At 45.5% G+C, this 26,046-nt stretch overlaps 1 protein-coding gene across 2 annotated transcripts; it reads left to right on the forward strand.

Annotated features, from left to right (window-relative positions):
- Positions 1 to 270: 270 nt before the first annotated feature.
- On the forward strand, positions 271 to 4,450 carry LOC138189816 (sorbitol dehydrogenase). Of its 2 annotated transcripts, none has more exons than XM_069131990.1 (8): positions 271 to 425; positions 1,187 to 1,220; positions 1,320 to 1,480; positions 1,765 to 1,928; positions 2,078 to 2,262; positions 2,368 to 2,567; positions 2,749 to 2,870; positions 3,458 to 4,450. In XM_069131990.1, exons 1-8 carry the CDS (start codon positions 372 to 374, stop codon positions 3,609 to 3,611), a joined length of 1,074 nt encoding a protein of 357 aa, XP_068988091.1. In that variant the 5' UTR covers positions 271 to 371; the 3' UTR covers positions 3,612 to 4,450. The 2 variants fall into 2 exon arrangements, with proteins under 2 accessions (XP_068988091.1, XP_068988092.1); XM_069131991.1 differs by having other exon boundaries at positions 2,389 to 2,567.
- Positions 4,451 to 26,046: the final 21,596 nt, after the last annotated feature.

Consider the following 26,046-nt stretch of genomic DNA (forward strand, 5'->3'; position numbering starts at 1 on the left):
TGATTGGAGGTTTCGCTCCAAGGGTCGTTTGATTCGAGAAGGAATGTTTCGAACAGACTTGAATATTTTACAAAAATCTTGGAGAGTGACAGAAACGGAAAGAATATTTGTGCGAAGATGCGAACAAAACAAAAGTAGTTAATCGAGAAAGTTCGTCGAGCACATCGATATTTTTTAGAAGAGTAAAACGATTCCACGGGGTACGAATGATAAGGTTGCTTGTTATGATGATCGCGACAGCTAGACTGCTCATATATAAGCCGCGCACGCTCTTCTCTTCTAGTTTGAGTGTCATTCTAGTGCTCTTCGAGGAATCTATTTTAGTATAAATCGTGTTCGTCGATTGCTGTAACGACTTCTGCTTTTTTATCATGGCCAAAGACAACCTCACAGCTATTCTCTACGGTATCAACGATATAAGACTGGTCAGTATTACAAATTTAGTAATAAATTATGCAAATATCTCATACATATATGTATACCTAAGTACCTAATATGAGATGAATATCCTAAATATGAAATATTCAGTTGTGATCATTTTCTCGCGAATAATCGCGATTTATTTACACGAACGCGTAATGCGACGATTATAGAAATGTTTTAACACCTTTTATGTTACCCTAAGTATGTAATAATATATAAAATAGCTTAGCCGCGCATCCTAGCTTATCTCGATTTCGTTAAAGTGTAATTTGGAGCAAACGATTATGTCGATTTAACTTCTTTCTTTGTCTCCTCTGTTATTACTTGAAACGGTTACTACCGCTAATACAATTAACATATGGAATGGTCAACGAATAGAGACGAGACAAATCGCCTGTGCACGTACAAGGACAAACTTCGCTATTTTCGTCATTATTCCTTCGTTATTTGCGATTATACGCGGGGTCAATCTATTTCATGTTACGTGCGCATAGAATGCGCTCGCTAAAAGCTAGCGCATTGCTATTCTAACGTTATAACGTTTCTATTTCCAAACGAAATCTTATTATATCTAAAATCGAATACACTCGTTATTCTTTTATTCCTATTTATCGTTTTGTTTGTTGTTGCGTTATAAAAATAATTTAAAAAGTTTTAGAAAATTATGTTTAATGAAATTTTAAAGTTGAACCAGTGTTACAAACCATAAATGCTACTGTCGTACACGATTGACAGCTATAGTTCTTATCTTTTTCCATTATAGGAACAAACTCCGATCGAGGAACCTGCCCAAGATGGTAAGAGCTTTTTCATTTTATTAAATGGAAGTACAGCAAGGTATAGTACAAGAAAAGCGAATGTTTATTATGCTTTTTCGATCATTTTCTCTCCTTTAGAGGTACTCTTGCAAATGGGTTGCGTTGGAATTTGTGGTTCCGATGTTCATTATTTGGTAAATGGTAGAATAGGTGACTTTGTGGTGCGGGAACCTATGATAATAGGTCACGAATCTTCTGGAGTGGTTGTCAAACTTGGAAAGAATGTAAAAAATTTGAAGGTACGTGAGAACGAATAACGAATGTTATTCTGACTATTAAAATAGTTTTTTTAAGATAATAGTAAAAAAGAAAACAGATAGTTTGGATAGTATGGTATTTATGTATGTGTCATTCAGTCGTCAAGTTACATATAATCTATACGCATGTATGTAGGTATATGTATACATAGTAGGTAAAAGGATAAACAGATCGAAGAATTGTCTATTGCAACTTGTATTTTAACGAAATTCGGTTAAATATCATTCATCTATACCGATCGATGTTTAATAAATACGTAACTTAGGTCGGTGATCGAGTAGCCATTGAACCCGGGGTATCCTGTAGAATGTGCAAATTTTGTAAAGGAGGACGTTACAATTTATGCAAAGAGATGGTATTTTGCGCTACTCCTCCGGTACATGGCAGTTTAAGACGTTTCTACAAGCACGCTGCTGATTTTTGTTTCAAGTAAGTATACGTAAATACATTTTTATACCTTTATCATCCTATAAGGATGTATAGATTTTTATATTTAATTGCATATACATATATATGATTTAAATATTTTTAAATGATATTTGACCTGTAATAGTTGAAATTGTCCGGTTACATTACAGATTACCAGACCATGTGACGTTAGCGGAAGGAGCACTACTGGAGCCTTTATCAGTCGGTGTACACGCTTGTAAGCGCGCGAACATTGGTATCGGTTCGAAAGTTTTGATTTTGGGAGCCGGACCGATCGGTTTAGTATCGTTATTGGTAGCGAAAGCTATGGGAGCCAGTAAAGTTGTTATTATGGGTATGCTTTTTCTCTATCGTACGATCAATCGAAAATTATGGGTTTTCACATACATACATAAGTATACGTAAAAATAAAACGTTTGCAATTTACAATTTACGATAGTTACGGAACGATCTGCTTTAGATCTCTCACAAAATCGATTAGATCTTGCAAAGAAACTTGGTGCTGATGGAATATTATTAACGACAAAGGAGGATAAAGAGACAAAAACTGCAGAGAAAATTATCGAGCTCTTGGGTGAAGAACCTGACGCAACGATTGATGCGTGTGGGGCACAGTCTATGATACGATTGGCGATTCTCGTAAGTCTTCCATTTTTGTCTATACGCGCATCTTTTCTTTCTTATCGACTAATTTTTCAATGAGAATCACTGTTGATATAATCAGTTAGACGTAATAGTAATATCAACTATTCGAATAAATATACAACACGTAGAGAAATGCATCACATGCAAGTTAAGCGTACATGTCGTGGATTTTTAGGTGACCAAATCGGGTGGAGTGGCAGTTTTAGTAGGAATGGGAGCACCGGAGGTTCAAATTCCGTTGATGAACGCACTTGTAAGAGAAGTTGACATTAGAGGTGTATTTCGATACGCAAACGAGTACGTACAAATATTTTTCATTATTTGCCGATAATAGCGTACTCGCTATTGCGGCTGTTGATACACGCACATGTTACATATCGATTGCCGATGAGTTTTTAGTTTCTACGAACGAGCGTAATTAAACTTAAATTTGCTAAATAAACAATAACTTATTATTATCGTCATTGGATGAATAAAGAAATGACAAAATTCTACCATATAATGATATTCTCGCTAAAAAAGAAAGAAAAACACGTAAGTGTATAAAGTAAGGAATTAAACTGTGCAATCTCCTTCGTGTTAGTCATAGCTTGATTGACATTTTCTTTGTCTAATTGGATTCTACATTGAAACGAAGAATGAAATGAATTAAAATTTGTTCAACATGTTATAAGTTACGCGTATCTTTCTATCAAATCGAGTATAGTGTGTCATATCAATGCAAATATTTTGCTTACTTTTGTGAATGACGATATTTAACATATTTATATACACATGTATCGTTAAATGTATATATACGCTAGTATATATATATATAATGTTAATGCTCATGTAGTGTTAACAGCAGCATTTTAAAAGATGATGTTTTTCGTTCTGTTTTTTAGTTATGGCGATGCGCTGGACCTCTTGACCTCTAAAAAGATTGATGTGAAACCACTGATAACTCATAATTATAAGTTAGAGGAAACCGTTCAAGCTTTTGAAACTTCCAAATCCGGACAAGATAATGTCGTTAAGGTTATGATACATTGTAACTAGGGAAGTAAATGACGAACCAAAGGGAATTATTTCTTAACATCACAAACTGCAATAACCGTAAAACATGCCCGTAAGAAATTGAAAAATAGGTGATATTATTAATATTAAGGCGGTAGTAAGTCTTTTATACGGAATTGTTATCGGTGGGACAATGGGATTATTGACAAAACATAAATGAAATGTATGCATTTTGAATTTCCGAAGCTAATGATAATTAGTTTTCGCTGATTGTTCGTATTTAGTTACGCTCTGTATATACATGTATGTAGGTACATTTTTTAATTAAATGACATATGTACATATATATAATCATATACGTTATGCTAAAGGGGCATTACGCTGTACGCGGCTGACACGCGTAGATACGAATATTCCCTCCTCATCGATATATTTTAAGTATTTTAACGATCGATGTATCTATATGATAGAAAATTATCGTTATTTTTATTAGAATTATCATCATTTAAATGTCAGATTGTTAGTATTTTTGCTATTGTTATTAAAAAAATAGCTGTACATGAAGCCATTGACTAAAATTGGAATTTTTATGTTTAAAATCAATCATACGATCGTTTGTTTCGTTCGATTCAAATGTATCTATATGCGATTAACATTTTATTGTAAATCTAAATATATCGCAAATAAAGTTTCCGGAATACGTCTATATGCCTAATATAGCGTAGTATACGCGCAAACAGATAAACATTTTCGTGAATAGTTGAAAAAGAACAAAATTCCATTACACTGTGTCTGTTAACAATCGTTTATTTTCAACGATATTGACTATTTTATCTTCTTTCGTGTTTTATATCGTATTGAATAAATGAAATTCACGTATACTCGTCGAAATTGTATAAGCGTTAATCGATTTTGGTAGGCAAAAGCAAATAAAAATAATACTTATAAATCGAAAAATATGAATATGTTGGTCAAAGTATCGTCAAAATGGAATGTAAAGACGCAAGATGAAAGGTATATTGAGCGCTGCTTTTCAACGGTTTCAATGAATCAGAAGTATTAGCGAGGAGAAACTTAACCATCTGTGATATTGTCTGCTAACAATGACACTGCATGACTTCTTCTATTAGCCTTCTACGTTACCCGAGTGGTACTTAAAGCGTACAGTCTGTTTTCGAGCTACTCTCGTATTTGAGTTTCCTCTTTTGTCGAAATATGCAACACGTACGTACTTACGGATACGCGTCGGTACTCTATTTTAATTTTACCGATTTATACACGGTGTAATCCGTTGAACGATCTTCTCGATTTCTTTGAATTTTAAATTCAAACGTTTCACGAAGATAATTTTCTTGTCAATTTGATATAAAGTATATACGCACGATTTTATGCTGATATCTTCTAAATAGATACATACTTGACTCTTATCGTCTGTAGGAAGGTTCCAGTGATGTGGAGAGAATAACGAAGTAACGATTATCGACGCAACCGTTTGAAAGAAGATTTCCAATTAAAAAGGGGGGAGGGAGGAGAGAGGGGGGACTGCGACTGGGAGAAAGTAGCGCGTTTGAAGAAGCATCGGGTGGTGCATTATTGGGGACGGTTTGATAATTAATTAGAGTGGCAGTCGGGAATGTAAACAGAGATATTCAGTCGGACGAGGCGAAGCGGTAGATTTGATTCGGCCGGTTGGAAGATTTCGGTGTATGTATTCGGTTTGGTCTTTGGGGCAAACATAATCGACGTCGATGCGTTTCCCTTGAGAATCGGCGCCAACGTCACGTCGATGTCGACATAGACCTGAATGGCGACGAAATGGACGTGCGAATAGTGCTTCTCCTAAGCCACGAAAAGCGAAGCTTCTCCATCAGCCAGAAGTTGCCGCTCTCTGTTGAAGCAATCGTACCAATGGTCGTCCGATCTTTTGTCTGTTTACATATGGTTGGCCATTTCCGTACTCGCGAGCATAAGTATCTATTTAACAATAAATGTACATATATATATATATATGTATATTTGATGGTAGATGATTACATCAGAACATTTTGCAAGAATATGTTGTGTTATCGTTCATCGTTAGATTCGATTAGCGCTATTAATGTGTAAAGGTATTACATACATATGTATGTATGTATGAGCGTATGCAAATAAACGTTTCGTTCGTGTCTCTATAAGAAGTTTAACTCTGTAAAGATCGCGATTTAAAAAATTCGATCATAAGTCATGATGTATCTGAGAAAAATACAGCGACCTTGATTCGTATCGTAATGGTAATTTCTGCGTAAAAATCGCGTATATCGCGTATATCGCGTAAAAATCGTTATCGCGATAACTGAGTTGACTATGGATCCGCAGTTAAGTAGATGTACATACATTCCGCGTTGATTCCATTTTATTATCGTCTTGTCGTTATTGCATTGCATTTCGCGTAATATTTCAAGGTATGAGAGGAGATACAAGTTGATCGTCGACACAATTAAAAATAAATAAAGATGCAAAATGAAGATTGATGAAATCGATAAATATCGATGGAAAGGAATCGTATTTAGGGTTCAATCGGTGCGAGTCGATCAGAACTTGCGCGACCTTTATACGATTCATTTCGGTGTTTAAAGCGAAAACAATCGATAGACCGTTCGATCGTCAGGCGATGTATCGGGATCGCGTTAATGGAATCAGTTGGAAAGTAATCCATTTTCCCAAGACAAGAAGCAGGCTGTAGCGGCGTGCTCGTAATTGCCTTAGAGTAATTACATATGTCGCAGATGCTTGAATAGCACTTTTCCAAATAACAGCAAATGGTATCTCGCATACAGCCTGTTTACGCTGTTAATACGAACAGTTTTAAAGATTTTCTATTAAAATTCGTAGTTCGTTCGTCCCGTTGACGTGGAAATCGAGTCGGTCGAGTACGCTTCTGAACGGTAAACTGATCATAAATGCGTCTCGTAAACGGTTTTTTCAGACGAATCGTTCGTAGCTAAGAATAATTAGCCGTGTATTTGCATTGTGCGAACGTTCGTCGAGCTGGTAATCAAGATAAAGAATCCGTTGTACGGGTACTGGTTACGATCATGGTCATGCGACGACGAGTTATCGAGCAAGGGTCTTTCAAAGGAAATTCCAAAGAAAACCGTATAGGAGAGCGGTTATGACTACGACTACGGCCACCGTAGAGGCGAGTATGGTAGGAAGAACGGTGTGTGTGGTATGGAACTGGTAAAGGACGAGTAGGGTAGGGATATAGATGCTGTGAACGGCGAGCGAAACCCGGAAAAGGTGGAAGGGTGGTAGTTATCTCGCGAGTTCGCGTGGGAGGTCACGTTGGATAGAGGGTAGGTGAGGCGACCCACGACCTTCGACCAATCACGATTCTAGCTTGAAACTGGGCTGCCAATGGGGACGCTGTCGGGGTGACCTCGTGCGCGATTCTCCTTGCACTTTATCACCGAGAAACCACCCCCATGAAGTTGAAAGGTGGAAGCTCACCTTTCTACGGTCGCACGCGCCAGACAACGTGCTCCCTTCGACAGAACCGATCGAATCGGCCGAAATTCCCTCGTCGGATCGCTTCTTTCTCTTTTCTTCGCTACTTAAAATACGATTCGATCGATTTCCGATATTCCGCGGCCATTCAAATTACGCGCATCTTTTATATTTTTATAAGAAACAGTTGAAAAAAGAAAGAAAAACGATACGAAAGAGCGAAGCGAGGACTGGCAAATCGACGTGTCGTTCTATCTTTGTCATTCTCGGTATTTAACTACCGATGATCTTGGATCAGAGAATAAAAGAACGCGAGCGTACAATGCCTATCATCCGATGTCTATCGCGTTCACCGTACTTTCGTATCATCGAGCCTTAGCGAATCGAGTAGCTCGACTTCCGAACGGAACGAATCGTCTCCTTTCCAGCGTTTTTATTTTTCTCCGTACCAGATACTTTGTCGCATCTCGTTGAAATAACTTGTCACTTCCATTGGTAGGAAGGTAAATCGAGCAGAGGAGGATGAATTGGAAGGATTTATCTGCGTACAAGGCGATTAAGAATCGATAGAGAACGTCGCGTCCAGAAGGTTCTCTGGAGGTACGATCCGACGTTTCATTAGCTTCTTAATGCGTCCGGTATCCTGCAGGTCGTTGTTGCGCTCGGGAAGGATCAACACTTTTTTGCTTCGGAACGGCAACGATGCGTCAGGGATATGGCTGTTATGTACGTGCCGGAGTGACTGATGAACCGTCAGCTAATTACCTCCTCTATGTGCCCCGTAATACGAACGTATTAATAACCTGCATTTATATATCCGTGAAAAATGACCGCTTATCTCGCTTCACGAACATAAAAGAACATTGTTGGTTGCTATATCTAGAAACGCGTCAGGAATACGAGAACCGGGTCGAGTCTCTTTCACGGTAAACGAATAACGATTCCCAACGAAAGCTATTTTCATCGTTGTAATATTGTTTTAGTACGTACGAATCGCGTGAAATTTATCTCGCTGTAATTGAAATAATCGTTTGTTCGTACGTATATGCACAACATATATTATACATCCGTATATAGTGGATTTCTCTTATTTAGTCGTTCGATTCGGAAAAAGTACTTAATAGATTCGAAAAGACGTTCTCAAAGATCAAAGCACGCGGTGCGCGAGCGCGTTCTACTTTGGCTTTGACTGAATAAAAAGCGAGCTTCGCGTTTTTTACAGACGACTGCGCTTAGAAAGTGACGAGAGATAGAAAGTTGAACGACCACCACCTTGGTCTTAACCGTAATCCCGAAGAGTGACGAGCGTCAAAGCAACGCAGGGATTCTTCAACGACATTACTACCCTCTATGTCGTCTTCGTTCTTCTTCCTTCTCTTTTTTTTTCTCCCCGGTTTTTTTTATCTCGGGCTTTTAATCGCAGTCTCTACTTTTCCTCGTAAAATTCTAAAAAAAACGAGAGAAACGGGAAAAGAAGAGAAGAGGACAGAAACTAATCGACCGATTACGATCGATATAATTACATACTCGTAGGTATAATCGAGCAAGTCGATTCCGTCGATCAAAAAAACGTAGTCACGTTCGATAGCACGTAATCCGTAAATCAGTGGATTTACTGTTACTACGGTGGAAGCACTTTGGAAATATTAAACGGTAGCTGACGCAGGAGCGGCGCGTTGGTGTGTCGAACGTGGAACGTAGGGCGTAAGAGATTCGCGACAAAGCTGCGGCAAGTTCAAAGCATTCCTAACTCGGTACTACTGCTTTACTCACGAGCATTACTTTAGCACCGTTCTTCTCCCATCGTCGAACGTTTCATCGTCGAACCACCCATCTCGAATCTCGTTTCGTCGAGCTTTTACCGATCGTCCAATTTGACGAGCCTCGAAACGAGTGGCGATTTCAAACGTTATACGAAACAACCATGTAAGGAATGTGTCGGCGAAATGGAACGACTTTTATGGAAGTTGAATGTCGTCGTTGCGCCAAGTTCAACGATTTAGCGAATAAAATCGAAAAATATTTTTCAGCCAGCAGCTGTCGACCAGTGGTTTAGAGTTTAGAACGTTCTCGCGCAGATTCGACCTACGACTCGTAATATCCCGGATATGCGTGTATCGAGCGGTGCGGACGACCGACCGGAAGTAATTAGATCCGCATACAATGCTTCTCCGGGAAGGGTCGATTTCTATATCGAACAGATTTTCGGAGGCAACAGTCAAGAACCTAACGACGAATCATCGAGCAGCGATGGGGGCGTCGGATCGACGAGTTTTATCGTGCTTTTGTCCACAAACTCTTTCATTCGTTCGAAATCTACCTATCAAATTTACGAGAGGGAAATTTTCCAAAAATTGTCTCCTTCTTCGAAGCAGCTTCGGTGTCTTTGACGCTCTCTCTTCCCCTTTCCCTTGCTCGTTGCTTCCCTATTTCGTCGTTTCTTCAACATGAAATATCACGAGAAGAAAAATCTCCCTGTCGCTAACTTTTTATCGCGGACGATTTTCGCGCAAGAAATATGAATTGTTAATAGGAGGTAAAAGCAATTTTATGTTAGTCTACGTAACGGCGCATCGATATATTCTTAAACAGCGGTGTTCCCCGTTGTTCGTCCCGCGGCAAATCGAGTCGGGCCGCGTCGGTTCGCGCGGACTATGTAAATCGAGCCGATATCCCATCCACCACCATTCGCATACATTAGTTTTTATTTCGTTTCGCTTTTTCTTTCCTTAAGTGGTCATTTTCATAAAAGGCTGTTCGGTTGCTTTCCTTGGCGGACGCTCTCGACAGGGTAAAGATCGTCCTCGCGTTACCATTCTCCGCTTAAAATGGAATCACAAAGTACAACGAGAAACATACCGCGGCAAACGAGACTGTTCAACTTTTACGGTAGGAAAAAATTTAATAGTATCGGTCGGATGATCGATGTAAGATAGTTGACACGGAATGGCGAAGATTAGGTGTCGGGGATGGAGGAGGGTCTCGGTTGAGCGGGTGGATGGTACGACCGCATCGGGCGCACTGTGAACAAACGGTATTTCGAGATGAGCGATCGTTCCCCCGAGAGCAAACGAGACTAAACGGGAAAAGACGAGATGGAACGAGACGCGAACGCTTCGGCACCCTGTCGAAAGTCGCTCGCCTTATCGTCTGCTAAGGGTCTATTGTCGACCCAGCCTCTAATGGAACGATACCCAGCAAACGTCGGTTTCGGTAGTTTCGCGAGGCTAGAGTATCGCGATCTCTACGATCTCGGCTTAGAAAAGCTTAGAATCCGTACTGTCGAATAAGCAACGAAAACGAAGAGAGGAGAAAACAGAACTTTATGGAGAATTCATCTTTTGTTCGTACTAGAAAAAGGTGAATGATATTTTCCGACGTTGATAAAAGTAGTATACGTACACGTACATATACGTCTGTATGTAAGAGAACGCGAATACGAAGAATGCGACGGATGGATGGTAGAAACGCCAATAATAGGTAGACAGGCCGACTAACGAAACGAAGAGAGAGGCAGAGAAAGAGAGATGCGTCGGTTGGTGGGCTTACGAGTACAGGGTGTAGCTGCAGGTGTTTACGAACGAGTAACCGAGAATCGGAAACCGCGAATCGCCAAGCCGATCGAACGGATCTAGAATGGCATCTGGGGGGGACTACGATTCTCCGATGTGACAATCGCGTCGCGTCGCGTTGCGTCCGTCAACGAGGAGGGAATAAAAAGAATAGGGAGGGTTTCGTTGGATGGAAGGGGACGAGGGCCAGCGCGGAGAGCCCGACGAATCGACACACAGGGTGTTTTAAAACGAGTGCTATCGATAATCGAAATCGCTCGGGGGTTGCGGTTGCCCGGGGCTCTAGGGTAAATCTCACTGTTCGCCCCCTTCCTCCTCCGATTGTACGGTTGTTGGTCGGTCGGCCGTACGATCGTACATGAGCCTTGCTAGGACCATCGCGTCGCGTCGCGTCATGCGGAATGCTATTACGATACGTTCGCTTCATTAGCGTAATTCGCGTGATTCGATTTCAATTCTCGTCCAGTCTGCTATCTCAGCTCGTTGTTCGGATCTTTCTTTGAAAAGTTGGTCCTTGGTCCGAGTCGAAGGTAGCGAGACAAGGACGATTTGCCATGGAATCGCTGCGCCGTCGATGCAGATGGTGACTGTCGCGCAAACAGGTGGCGCAGCACGATTTACGCGTAGCCGGTAGTCATGTCCGAACGGTCGCGTGTGAACGCGTTCCGATTTTCCAGCGAACATCTGCGTCTGGTGATAATTATCGGTCTGTACGACCGGCGATGGATCGCTACGCGATCGTTTCGGTCACACGTTTCGGTTGACAAGCCGACGATGAACGTTACCGCACGGATGCAAACCGAATCGGGTTTTGTGCTTCGTTTTCACGTATCTCGAATAATCGAGCGTCGGTCGATCGCTTATCGGATTTCCTGTCGAAATATCTTTCGGCGCACTCGAGTCGCTGGCCGCTCGCGTAATACAGCCGGACGTCGAAGCGTCGCGATGCACGTGCCGTAACTAGGATACCGCGTTGTCACAGTTTTCAAGGAAAATACGGAAGAACGCGCGAAAGAGGAGGATCGAACTTTATTTTATCCCTTGCTGCGACTTCTCAGTCGGTACGGCGCGGCAGAAAGATTCTTCTACTTGGAAATCCTTCCTCCCGTGTTGTTCCCGCCGGTGAAACGATGGCGAGTTAAATGTACCGAACTTTAGATAATAAACAACAATAATACGCTGTCGAAATAAATAACGGCCGACGAATACCGCGGGAATACGAAACTTTTGTCCTCGAGTGGCACGCACGGTCGTTCGTCATTCCCGAGAGTCGTTCCACCGTGCTGGAATCGATAGCCTGCGAAAGAATATACACGCGTCTTTTTTCCTTTCTGCTTCCGCTCTCTTTCTTGCATTTCTAGTTTAGCCGTTCTCTAAAGAGCGTAGGGCGTCGAGGCCGTGGTTGTTCGTACGGCAAAGTGCGTACAGCGACAGAAAAGAAAAAAGGCAGACGAAATTGCGTTTGATTCGAAAGAAGCGATCGGTTTGGCACGCGCGATAACGATCCTTGCGCTGCGACGGTGACGACTCTGAACGGAGTACGGTACGTTTGGGGCAAAGGAAAGGGAGGTAGAAAATACGGAAGACGTATCGCGGCGCGTTTGTGCGACGACTGACGACGGAAATACAGAGACGAAGACGGAGACGACGCAGATAGAGACACGAAGGTAGACCGAGTAGTCGAAAGAGAGGCAGCACGGTTCAATTTGACGAGATGTAGGTAAACAAGGGAGATCCGACAAGTTTGTTTGGCCGTGGAGGCAACTACGCGACGTCCTTTAATTTACGTTACCACGGTCCGTGTACGCACACGGCACTTGGGATCGGTGCTCGTTGCGAAGATCGCTGCGGAGCGGTATCCGAATATGCGCAACAACCTAATCGTAACCGTTCGCCACCGCCTTCGACCGTGCTCCGACTCACGATTTCGCACAGTCTGTGCAAACGAAAGGGGTGCCCTTCGACAAATAGTTATCGTTTGGTGCGCCGTTGGATCTACGGCGAGCCTACTCGTATACTCGTAGATTACGGGGACGACCTATATCTCATCCCGATTAAAACGATATTTGTCCTCTTCCTTTCTTTTCCTTTTCTTCCTTATCGTTTTTCCTCTCCATATCGCTCGTGGTATAGCGTCTTATCACACGTGTTTCCGAAATTAGAAAAATTCGAAACGAACGAACTCGTTCCAATCGAAGTTTATATCGCGGTGTCGGGTGTCGGAGACACATTCGCTCGGGAACGCGACGATTAAACCGAGGAAATCTGTCGACGAATCGTCGATGCGAAGAAGCTTAAAAATGACACTGTTGAAACGGCGACGAAACGGTAAGCCGATGTACGAGGTGGAATAAAACTACGATGAGATGCAGAGAAAGAGAAAGAGAACGAAAGAAGCAAGGAATATAGAGGGAGGACGGGGGAACGAATGGAAGAGAAGAAGGAGAAAAGAAGGGGGGTCGGAAGGAAGGAAGGTTGGAAGGTAGGGAGGAAGAAAGGAAGGAAGGTAGAAAGGAAGGAAGGAAGGAAGGAAGAAAAAAGAGATAGGCGAGCGTATCTTACATTCAAAATAGCAGGGATAAGACTAAGCTCGGGGATGTGACGAAGGCGGACAGTGGCAGGAGTGTCGAAGCGGTCCAAGTCGAAAGTCTACCGCGGGGGAAAATCCGTAAGGTGGGGTACGTAGGTTGTAACATGCAAATTTGAACCTTAAGGGTTTTATGTCGAGCGATATCTCTGAATCATCTCCCCTTCTCTCGGGCCGCGTCGATGGTGGCCCTTGGAGGATTTCGACCGATTTTATCCCAAGTAGAATTGTCTGTCGCGTTCGGAGAAGCAAGAAGGGAAAGAGATCGTTTCGGTCGGCGGCGGTCGGTTCCTCTCTTTCGGAGATCCGCTCTTGGTTGCGATCGGTAGCGAACGCGTCGTTAGCAGATGGTATCCGACAGTTATCTTTCTGGTTGTCGGTTTAAGAAACCTCGCGTACACTCGTTGTCGATGATCGTCGATCGCGCAAACGAGCGCGTATACGTCATCGAGAGAAGATCGAACGTAGAATTTCGAGAGTATCGGTGTTGGTGAGCGCGAACGAGTCCCCTCCAAGTTTCAAAGTCCCACCGATCGTTCGGTGACTTGTCGGAAACGCGTTGACGCGCTGATATCGGGACTTTTCGAAGTTGATTCTGGCAGTGGCCAGTGGAGAACGACGTAAAAATATTGGCTGGCCGTTGGCTGGGCTTCGTGTTGCGCACCGTGTTTATGAAAACGGTACGCCAGAACGTACTCGTATCCGATTCAATTTAGATCGTTATCTCGATCGGCGCGTACCAATAAAAATGCGCGGTCCTCCCGTCGCATGAATTACGAGGCGTCGTATTAAAATGGCTCGCAATTCCGTATCTGATTCTGCGTTTGGTAGACGCTATATACCTATAACCGACTCGTTTTTCTCGACCCGGGTTAATTTTTTCATCGGTTTTCCCGATTCAGCCGTAGGGCAATAGGTACATGATACCAGCGAAAGTAGCAGTGGCGAATTATCACGTCGGCGGTAATTATCGTGGAAACTTTGCGTTGGTCGGTGAAACGTTCCACGAGAGGAGATAGGTGTTGACGCAGCGACGATTCCAGAATATTTCACCAACCTTCTTCCCCCTTTGTCTACGATTCGTCCAGATATCGATAGCTCCGTCTATTTAGACGTCGATTCTCGCTGACGCGTGTATTTACGCGTATAGTGGAACACGAACGTAAAGCGAAAGATCAGGTTAAAGTACTTGCGGCTGATGCGTGTATCGCGCTACGTACCACGTACATGCGACGTACATACTTACGTACGACGTACGACGTAGATCGATCACGCGGATTTTAATATCTCGGGCCACATTGACCGAGCATTCGGTAGTCACGAGGCGCTTCGCCCATTCATCATAGTAACGTAGTAGGTTACAGCGCGGAGGGCGCGCGATTAGAATCAGTTACCCTTTACTTGCGCGCGTTTGCCGTCCCCGCGCGATGGTGATGGGTAACCCTTGATATCCTGGACAAGGATATCCCCTCGGGTGCCATCTGCCAAGGCCCGTTCCTTCTATCTTCTACCCCCTTTCGATCCACTATTCCACCGTCGCATCGCGTCCTCGTTTCACTGCGAAAGACCGTACTCTCCAAAAATTAATAATCCCTGGCTCTGGCTCCCTACCACCACCAGCGCTTCTCCGCGTCTTCTTTTCCTACACGACGCTATCGTGCATCGAACGGTCGCGTTTCGATTCGCGGTAGTCGTACTACGTAATGCTTTCGAGTAATGCTGAAGAAATCCGTCAATCGTCTCGGTTTTTCCTTAGTTTCCGTCTCTTCTTCAAACACTTTTCGATTTGACGAAAACGCGTGTCGAACCGCACGCGTTTACGCATATTTGCGATACGTTAGAATGTTGTAAGAACATCGGTTGTTCAGGCTGATTTCGGCAGACCTGACAAAATCGAAGCCGAAGCTAATCTCGGTGAAGGATGGGCGCAAAAGCGGCACGAAATTAGAAGAAACGCGAATAACGAAGAATATTATAGTACGTGAGTTGTGAGGCTGAGTATCGAGTGACGCTCGGTACGGAGCTTATGGGAGAACGAAAGAGCGGGAGAGGAAAAATCGCAGATTCGCGTTCGCGTTTTTCACAAACTACTCTTTTGTTCCTTATTTATTGCGACATGAATAAAACACGGAGGTAGTAAACGGGCACTAAGGAGGGAGGCGAAGGAGGGAAGGATGGTGAATTAAATGCGGTATAATTTTCAAATTTTGGGAAATAAATAACGGGTAAGCGATAGGTTGACTCGCGTGCGGTCGCTCCCCTACTCTTCCGCGTTCTCGTCTCCCTCGAAAACGCGCATAAATTCTCAGGGACGGAACGAAACTCGAATCCGAAGGAAAATTCTCTCGGGAACCGACGGAATTGCTTTAGAAAGTATCGTATTATGTTCGGATTGTTGCAGCCAGTCAACCAACAAGTGTTTCCCATCCTATCGGTTGTGACAAATTCTTAGCGAATGACGCGTCAAAAATTTCATACATACGTACGTTGTACGATCGCTCAGCGATTAAACGAGTAAGTTAGCGAGAGTTTTCTACCTTTATGAAACGAAGCGAACCAGAAGAAGGAATGAAAGAAGGAAGGAAGGAAGGAAGGAAGGAAGAAAACGAGTAATTAACGAACCAAGACGAGAATCGGGCGAGTAAGTAAAGGTAGATGGAAAAAGAACTCGTGACACACGGTACAAACGTTTCTACCGCGTTTCTTTAATTGGTGGCATTAATCACACGTAATTACCAAGAATCTTGTAACCGCGCTAACGGCTGGTTCGTAAGCGTTTCCTCGGACGAGTTTACCGCAACTCTTTGACCGCAAAGGCGTAGCGATCGTGGAAAAGTAGGCGTTTACGCGTCGCTTCCACATCTCCGTTTCTCGTTCTTACGCCGCTGAGGATTAACCCCGAAGAGCAGTAACCGGCATCCGTGGCTGCAATTAGTACGCTACCGCATGGAGTGGTTACCGACACTGCCGTCAAAAGGGGTCGCCAAACCCCGACATTCTGGCTAGCAACGTTCTGATCGTCGGAATTAACGAACGGATAACTGCGTTTTAACGTGGCACGCACACGTCCAAACGTGACCAGTCTCGCTCGCTTTCTTTTCTTTCTTCGGCTTTCCTCTATTTTTCGATTATTCGAGGAACAACGTTGCGCGTAACGCACGAAAAGAATGCGCTCGAAACATAGACTTAGGATTTTACGCGAGCGTCGTTGCAAGTCGGCGAGTGGAAAACGCGGAAAGCGGATGATTTTATCGCGACAACAAAGTCGTGTCTGTGGTAGAAGCGAGGCAAGGGTTGGCATTAACGAGACCGGTGCGCATTAGCTCGCATCCTGCAATATTAAACAGAACACGAGTGTTTTGTACCGAACTTGGGCTCGACCGTACGAGCTATCGATTTTAACCCGTAGAACAGGCGAGGTCATCGGCGCGGTCGTTTCGGTATCTCTCGTTTCGTTCGGTATCGCGACCGTTGTTTCACGAATCAACGCGAGCTTTTCGTTTCTTCCAATTGTTCGTAACAGCCGCGAAAAAACACGCCAGCCCTGTCGCTCTTCCTTTTCTCTTCCTTCGTTCTCTCATTTTTCATCCCTTCTGTTTCACCTGGACGAACACGGAGTTCCAATCGAATTGACAATTAACCTCGACCAAATTACAAAATTACCGCGACTTAAACATCTACTCTTATCTACAAGCGATACGTTTTATCTTATCTGGTGATAAAATCGTGCTCGCTCTCCTTCGTTCGCGGTTCCTCGTGATTCAGTCAGCGAGAAGACGTAATTCTTATCCGAGGTAAGCCTCTCTTCTCGTTCTCTTCGCTCTCTCTCTTTCAGTAGGTACATTTAGCGAATTTTCAAGCGCTTTGGAAGCCGTATTGGACAGTCTGTACGCGGGCTCGGCTCATCACGGCAGAAGAAGATGAAATATTCAAGTGGTTTCCATTAACGGACCGGTTTATACTTATCAAGGATAAAGCGAAAGGGGTGATTCGGCGAGTCACGGTTCGAGTAGAAAATAAAGGGTGGCTGTTTTGGCCTTTTCTGCGGCCAGAGATAGAAAATAAAAAAGAGAGAGAGAGAGAGAGAAAGGGTGGATCGGGTCGAATCGTAGACCAAGCGGTGTGAAAACGGAAGAAAGAAGCGCGAAACGAAATGAGTTTGGCGGTGATAGATCGCGCGCGAGTAATAGGCAATGGGTAACGGGTAACGGGTAATGGGAAGCAAGTGGTGGGCAATAGGCAACGGGCTGCAGTCCGGAGCGGAGAACAGGTTGGCAGGAGCAGCGGAAGAGAGCCGGTAGCGAAGCGGTTTAACGCGGTTGCCGTATGGGGCGTAATAGTTTAATTCATATGTAAATGGAGTGGCGAAGCACGGGAGAAAAGTCACAGGGCTACGTGGAAAGGGTGCACGAGTGATTCGTACACGTGTATGGCTGACCTCGTAAATCTGCAACGGGATACTTCGCGTAATTAGAATTACACCCTCGACTACCGACTGCCACGTGCTATCACGCCTTCCTTTTCTTTTAAATATTCTTGCTTCTTATCGAACGGCCGACCGACGTTCTTTAAACTCGAACGTTCTGCGGTCGTACGCGTTCGACGAGAGCCAACAGCGATCTCGTATCGTTGCTCGATCGTCGGTAGGGGCCAAAGCTAAGAGAGAAAAAGGGAGAGAAAGAAAAAGAGAGGAAAAAGGAGGACCAGCGGTGGAGAAAACGAATCGGTGGCGTGGCGAACAGAGTGTTCGGCAATTAGTTTAACCGAACCGCGCGTCGAGCGGATCATCGTCGACAGTGAGTTTCACGTAGGTACGGCCGTCCGGTCGTCCCGTATTCCGTGATTTATGTTTGCCATACATTACCCACCGAATAATCCCACGAAAGGGTATACCGCGCTCGAGACATCCCCCACGCTCGACGTCCAGCAAGCGCCCTTTCGTCGAAGGGTCGCGCACGCTACTCGTCCCACCAGGCGTTTAACCGCTACTCGCTGATCGCTCTATCTGTTTCAATTAAAACTACGCTTGCCATTCACGCGAACAGCTAGTCGCGCGGCCAACTATCGCCAATCGAACGCGATCGCTCCTTGATTTATGATTTTGTTAACGCGTGATCGCCGCGCTGTCAACTTATTCGAAGCGTCGCGTCGCTTACGAATCGACGACTTTAGATCGCGTTGTAGTCGTAACCTATCGTATGTCTGCGAATCGGAGTAATTTACTTAGCGGCTGCAGCCTCGAGTATGATCGATCGCGTAACGCGTGACGAAGATGCCACGCCACTCGTTATACTCGCCAACTCTCTAAACTCGATAATCAGACGTTGAATCGAGATCGACGAGTGACGAGAATCTTGTCGAAGAGCACTCGTTCTACGCGATCGAATAGCTATTGCATTTGGAAACGAGAAGGGAAAAGTTTCTGGCCTTCTTCGTCGCGAAGGAAGCAAAAACCCTACCAATCTTTCGCTGTAGTAAAATTAGAAGACCAAGGTGTAAACAAGAATTCGACGTATTTGCGTATGTTCGAACGGCAGCTTCGGTTTTTATATCTCCGTGGTTTCACTCGTCGTTTCGTTTAAGCGACACTTTCGTTGGCCGCGAAGGCATAATCGAACGACGAACAAACGCTCGTTTGCACTTTCATTTCATCAAACTTTACCAGAGTGGGAGAAGAGCGAGCGTTCGCTCGGCTGGCATGGACGCACCGTAATAGGCAAGATGCTGGTAAACGTAGGCATACACGGTGACCTATCGACGCCGCGTTATCGAGGATAACGCTCCTTGACGAGTTTTCAAAGGAAAAACGCGTCTCGTCTTTGTCCGCGGTGTTGCTTACCGGCAGCGTTAGGTCGTTACCGTCTGGATTAGGCACTTGGGTTGCGATCGCCGCGAGAACCAAAACGTCACGCCGTTACGCCTTCCAAATGGCTGCGTACTCGGCGGAAGCAGTCATTTGCGATAAGGGTTGGTTCCTGCGATGCGCGAGAGACACGCGAACCATCGCCACTTTCTTTCGTCGACGTCGTCGTTGTCGCCGTCGTCATTGTCGCGAACGTGAAAGTGGATGTAGTTGGAGAGACGATGAAACTCGAGAGGGAGAAACAGGGCGAAACAAGGGTGAAAATTACTGGCAAAAACGAATGTCGTTGCGGTAGCGATGGCGGTTGCGGGTTCGGTTACGGGTGCGGTTGCGGTTGCGCTTGTCGTTGCAATCGCGCTGTCTATCCATAGACGGAATGAGAACAACGCCGCAAGAATAAAGAAGAAGGAACGAAAAGAGAAAACGCCTCAAAGTCGGAGAAGTACGACAAAGGAGTTGCAATGGAGCGCGATATCGGGTACGAGAGCGAAACTGAATAGGAACGTCACGACCGATGCGATGCCTTTCGAAAAGAACCAGAGAATTTGGGACACGGTCGTTGGTTCGTCTGTCGGTGGTGTTAATTTCGCGAATAATCTTATTTCTCCAATTGCTCGCGTCAAGAAAACGACGTTTTGCTGTTCGGAGGACGATCGGTGTAATCCGGCATCGAGAGAAGATCGCCGAACGAAGGTACTTGCTTAGTTATCGCGCTAAACGTGAAAGTACGACGCCACCGACAACGGGGACGAGTAGTTTTTCTGGAGTGGCGTGGCACAGAGAAGCAGGACGGAGTAGGGCGAGGCGAGGAGCGTTGCGACCGAGCTAAGGCGCTAGGGAGCAATTCCCTTAAATGCCCTGTCGTCCGCAAAAAGCCACTTCGTGTAAAAAACAGCCTGCCGTGGTGCGTTGGTGCGCGTTCCCTCGATACCGTGTGCGTGTCGACACCCGCCGTCGTTTGGTCTATCGCGTTTCGCTCGCTCTTTTTCCTTCTCGGGATTATATTAGTCTTTATGGCATCGATAAAGTGCACCGTCGATTCCTCTACTTTCCGCGACTCGACCCTTCTCGCGCGCGCCCCTCTACCCAATCGACCGCCTCTTTTAGCCGAGTGTCTGAATTTGACATCTCATCCCCACCTCTGACCTTTTCCCATCGACCTGCGATTTTTTTATCCGATCATCCAGACGGCAATCCTTCGGCGAAGCCATAAACGCATTCTCGCGGATCGAGCACGAATCCACGCGTGCTTCTCAGTCCACCATTCGCGATCTTTGTCGACCGTGTCTGCATCCATGCGATTTAGAACGTTATCGTTACGGCATCGTAATATCACGTGTTTGGATGTGGTTGGCGATAGTTGGCGATAGTCGGACTGGTCGGTCGTTCGCCGATAGCTTTCCTCTCGAGGAGAATCGAACCGGGTCGTGCCGGGTCGAATCGAGTTTCACGCGAGTCGGTAATAGAAACGTCGACGAACCGATTTTTTCAATTTCATTATAAAACACGTTCGAATCGCTGATCTCGCGGTAAATTGAACAGCGCAAGATATTTCCAATATTTGAAGCTATTGCGGAAATCGCAGTCGCTTCAGGAAATGAAACGTGTGTCTAATTTCCAATGCTGGTTCTCGGCGGGTATGTGATCGCGTTCGCGTTTGCGTTGCATTTGCATTTGCGTTCGGTCTCCCTTCCCTCGACCCTTTTTCCGCATCGGCCAAACCGCGCGACCCAATCACCAACGGTCTGCGCCATCGAAATTCAGTCATCTTACCGTTGGTTACGCTCGAAAAGAACGCGATAATTACTCGTTCCGCGAGACCAGACGTCGAGATTTCGTTTTGACGCGCGACGCGCTGCGTCGTCCGGCACGAGTCTCGCTTAAGGTTGTGCGTTGCCGAAGAGGGTCGATTTTTCGACCCATTTTCGATCGACGCGACGAGACCGACGATGCAGTTGGCGTACTCACGGAGTTTGTAGGTGTATCTACGCACGTTGGTCTTTGCCCGCGAGCGAGAAAAAGGGCGGGGGAAGTTGTGGCCGTGGTGGAGTCGTGGAATCGTCGGGATGCGCTGGAAACTGGTACCTTGGTTGGGGTTGCGCGTCGAGGAGCTCGTATCCATCGGTGAGCGGCTGGTTTTCCCATCCCTCGTTCGGTTCTCGCATTACGTATGCGGAATGAAAGTGCCCGATCCGTCGCGGCAGACCGCATTATCGTCTATCGAAAAAATATGAATAAGCTTTCCAATTTCCGACGTTTCGTGACATTTCGCCGGGAGGCTGGCTGGTAGCAGCGGTGCTTTACAATGAAACGCCAACTATACAGCGAAACGTCATCCGATATTTCGTTGCGTTCGTCGCATACGAGATCCAGCATTTACTTCTGTTCGGGGGGCTCGCGTCTCGTCATCGCGATTCTCTTCCACCAGACTTTTCCACGTTTCGATGGAATCATGCCGATACACCGAGATGTTCGCGCGATGCGAATGATTCGCGAAACGAAGCCGAATCGAAACGCGACCGAGATTCCGCGAAACTCGAAAGTTGGAAATCGATCGCTGAGACAAGCGTTCCGTTCGAAGCTCGCGATCGTTTTAGGAAGGAATGTTTAAGAGTGATTTTATAGTGTCCGGCGCAGAGGTCAACCTATCCTCGGATACATCACCCCAAACCCTTCTGTCTTCTTGATGGATCGCGGTTCTCGTTCCCTTCCTCGCTCTCTTTCCTTCTCCGTTCTCCTGCCTCGTTCTCCCTTGTTCTGCCGGCCACCCTCTTGCCCACTGCCTCCTTTCCCGCGTCCTAGCTTCTCCTGCCCTCCTTGCCACTTGCTCCGAACCATCGCACCCTCCACCGCCTCCTCCACCACCGACGCTTTCGACCTCTCATCCCTTCCGATGGATTATGCATCGCGTTCTTATCTCTGTTCTTCCTGCGCGACCAGCACTCCTCCGGTTTTGGCTCGATACGGATCGATCTCGATCGAAAATCCGATCGCAACGCGTGCAACCTGCTTTTACACGGTGAAAAGAGCTGCGTTCCTTTCTAAACGAGAGACCGTCGACGACAAAAATCGTTCGAGTAACGACGACAACGACGACGAACCGTTTGAAATCCGGAATGAAAACGAACAGCTGGGAGAGAACTCGAGGAGCTAGGACACGCGGCGAGACCGAAGCGCGCGTACCCGAAGTGCAATTTCTCGGGAACGGCAGTACCTCCTGTGTACCCTATCTTTTTATGTACTTTGAAATTCCGTCGATACATCACGCCTCTGAAACTTGGCTCGCCCCGCCTTCGCCACCTCCACGCTCCGCCTTGCCGCGCCAACCCCAACCTTTTCTTCGCCTTCTTTCACCTTTCCTTCCTCCCCCTTTCTCACTCTCGCTCTTCCGCTCTCTTGGTCACAATCTCGTTATTCCTTTCCTTCGATGCATATATATATATTTCATTTTTCTGCGAAATTATTCCCGAAACGACGTGCGAGCTTCGAGAACGAATAAACTTTTACGATCGATGATATCCGCGCGAGGCATCGCGTCACCTGAACGCGTGCACGTAGGTACACGTAGGTAACTTCGCATAGGAGGAGCAACCGTTGTAAGGAGAAACTGAAAGGTGGAAGTAAAGCGGAACGGAGGTTGCGAGAACGACTCCGAAGGAGCAATGGAAAGCTACGAAAATGGCGTTGAGTGAGGAAAAACGTAGAGGTAAACGGTGTTAGCGGTTACGTGGAAAGCCGCGCGATAATAATCTATTAAAACAGCAGATAGAGAGAGCGGAGTATAAGCGACGCAATTGCCATTCCGAATGTACAGAAGAAATCATATTCTCCGACAGACGGGTTTGCTCGTTTTCGGCGAATGTTCGCGAAAAGGCAAAAGACGTTTCCTTCGGGACTCCAAGCCGAGCACCCTTATCTCACACGGCGTCGCTATCTCGCAAATACCCGGACCATCTCCGCGCTTTGCTCTCTCGCCTTCCTTTTTTGCTTTCTCGCTTTCCTCTGCCACTCTCTCCTTCCCTCTTTCTCGCATAGCTATATACTCTTACTTAGTTACATATGTACGTACATACATATACTACGTAGCTGCTAGGGTTTCCTTTCTTTTTTCAGTTCCAACGACTCTCTCTCTCTCTGCTTCGGACGAACCACGCGTCGGCTTTTCCAAACGATGCTTATTATCATTGACCTCGAAACTCGCCGTACGGCTGCTCGCCGATCCTTCGATCTTCGAAGAAAGGAGATAATGGTTCCAGCAAACTGTGCGCATATAGATAAAATGGCGAGCGAAGATGCGAACGATCGCATTCTCTTCGTCTCTTGTTTTTCATTTTCCATTTCTCTTGGAATCGGAGCAGAATGGCGAGAACGAAATTTGTCGGGATAATTTGAGCTTTCTATCGGAACATCGACGCGATACTGGCGCGGAAACGGCAAGCACGATTTCTTCGTAAAACTGTTTCCACCGGCTCAGATAAGATTTGAAACGAACTTGACAGTTTATAAGTGACAACCGGTCCTCGGACGCGTTGCTTCTCAAAGGGGAACAGCGGAGCAACCAAGTAGAAGTTGGCGTAACTTTACGTCGACACGGGAACATAACTTTAATTACAGAAGTTCGTGCATTGTCTAGGAACGTAGGCACGGCAAGAAACCGAGCTCTTTCTCCGGCTAAAGTTTTCCGCGTGTCTCGAGACAAAGCAGTCGGGACCTACCCGCAAAGAGGATCGCGAAAGATCAGAGGAAGAAGGACGGGGCATTGAATCAAGCTTTCTCCCTTTCTTTCTCTCTCTTTCTTTTTTTTTGTTCCTCCTCCGCCCCTCTTTGGCTTTCGTATTAATACGTGGCCGATAGCAAAGAGATGAAAAGACCGATTTGAAAAGATGCTAAAACGGAGTAAAAGAAGTGGAACAAAGTGAAGGCAGGAAAATACAGGAGAGGAAAATATTAAAAGGAGTGTACCTACTTGACGCGGAAGGATACGTATCATCGAGAGATTTCTTCGCGGCGTCGTCAAAGTTGATTTCGTTCGTACGACGTAGATCTTGATCCGACTTTCTCGTCTTTACGAAACGATGATCCGTTTTCCGCTGTATCCATTTACACGAGAATACGATAAAAGTTTCCGTTAAAGTTTCTACCGAGAATTTTGATTTTCCCACGTGGAACGGTATTCGCCGATTACGACGATTCCGACAAACGATAGTGGAGCGCAGGAGGAGAAAGAGAACGGAGAAGAAAAAATATTGAGAGAGAAAGGAAAAAGATGAGCGAGATCTCGTCCGACACGAGTCGACATCAGCACGCGACCAACAAAAAACCCAAGTCCGGGTTCTCCTACTCCTACGGTACTCTTAATTATCTCGTTAGTCGAGTGGCTGGTAGCCGCTGTTTCTCCAAATAGTCAACCTCTCCCTTTGCTCCGAACGAGCAGAGTCCCGTTTCAATCCAAAATCCGCGGCTTTCCAGCTGTTATCTAGCGACGTATACAGGAATTTCGAGACTAGGAATCGTTCTACGACGACGACTGCGCTCATCGGTGCGTCTAAACGACGCATACCGCGCTCGGATGTAAATGGACGAAAATCGGCACATCCTGGCGATACATGGAAGGCCGGTTGAGAATTATTTTACCGTGTTAACCGATCGGCGACGCGCGATCGCACGGTCGTTCCGTCGCGTTATTTTTCAACGAGTAACAACGGTCTGCATGTTCGAACGTAAACGCTCGCGTTATTAAACGATTGCCTCAATTCAAAGGCAAATTAACGGACAACGGGCTTAAGCCGACTGCTTGCTAACATGCAAACGGTCCCGTCCAATTGAGGACCACCCAAACTGTTCCTTTCGTCTCGAGACGATTCGTATCCCGGTCCTATTGACCGACCGTTCCAGAATGCGAGTCCTCGTCGCGACTCGAATCGAGATCTCCCGTTCTTTCTCTTTTTACTATCTCTCTTCCATACCATACGAGACACAAAGAGCGACGCGAGATTCAAAACTTCTCGCTCTTAACGATACTACGTTCGCGCATCGATGGTACAAATTGGACGTTTCGACGTGCGGGTATTTAGATATTTTGTAACGAGGAGTGGAAATATGGGCGTAAACCAGCAACGAATCGTATTTCTTTTGCGGAAATCTCGAACAGCCGTGGCTATTCGAGAAGGGTCGAGAGAAAAGCAGGCGAATATGGCACGCGTGATGCGCTATGGATATGCTGGTAAGAAAACGATGCGACAGGAGCAACCGGCAGCGCACGATCTGCCTGTTTAACGCGTTCGTTCCAGTTGAATTCTTCTCACGAGGTCGATAAACCTCCACTCACGATGACAATATTTCGTTTAATTAAATAGTGGCGCATGCGGGATCGACCCAAAAACGATCGAGTGTTTTCGAACGACGGGGCAACGAGCCGACGAATCCTTTCTCTTCTGAATTAAGGTTTATAGAGCTACGTTACGAATTGGGCATGTTATCGTTCGTCGCTTTCAACAACGTACCGTTCGGCCACGTGGGTGTATACAGTACGTACGAGCAAGCTTTCACGAGCTTGTAGCGATAAACCGTTTTCGAACTATGTACGAAGCCAACGGAATCGAAGACAATTTTAGGAGTATTCTCGTGTAACCTGCCACGGTTCGGATCCATCTCAACTTTGCCCGTTCCCTAGAGCCTGTTCTTCTTTTACTTTTCCCAGATAAAACGACAGCTAATCGATAGTCCGTCAAGTTTCTCCTTTCTTTCTTCTATTTTAGGCGATAATTTTTTTGTCGCTGCCCGGGAATCTTCATTCTTACGTTTCCACTTATCGTCCGCGATAATTTTAATTATCCAAACAACGTGGATTCACACGCGCGAGATGCTGTCGCACAGAGCCGATCGATTCGAAGAAACTTTACGCGTCAACGACTTAAGAAGATGACCAGAGTGCAAGCGACTATCGTTCTTTCGATGATACGATAAACG

Source organism: Bombus flavifrons, chromosome 2, assembly GCF_040668555.2.
Source record: "Bombus flavifrons isolate JBK064 chromosome 2, iyBomFlav1_principal, whole genome shotgun sequence".
NCBI lineage: Eukaryota > Metazoa > Arthropoda > Insecta > Hymenoptera > Apidae > Bombus > Bombus flavifrons.

Excerpts from the sequence above, each read along its gene's own strand:
- LOC138189816 (XM_069131990.1), top strand. The coding sequence starts at position 372 with ATGGCCAAAGACAACCTCACAGCTATTCTCTACGGTATCAACGATATA. Across the intron at positions 2,263-2,367 it reads CAGTAAAGTTGTTATTATGG|TTACGGAACGATCTGCTTTA; the intron begins GTATGCTTTTTC and ends AATTTACGATAG. Across the intron at positions 2,871-3,457 it reads GTATTTCGATACGCAAACGA|TTATGGCGATGCGCTGGACC; the intron begins GTACGTACAAAT and ends TCTGTTTTTTAG.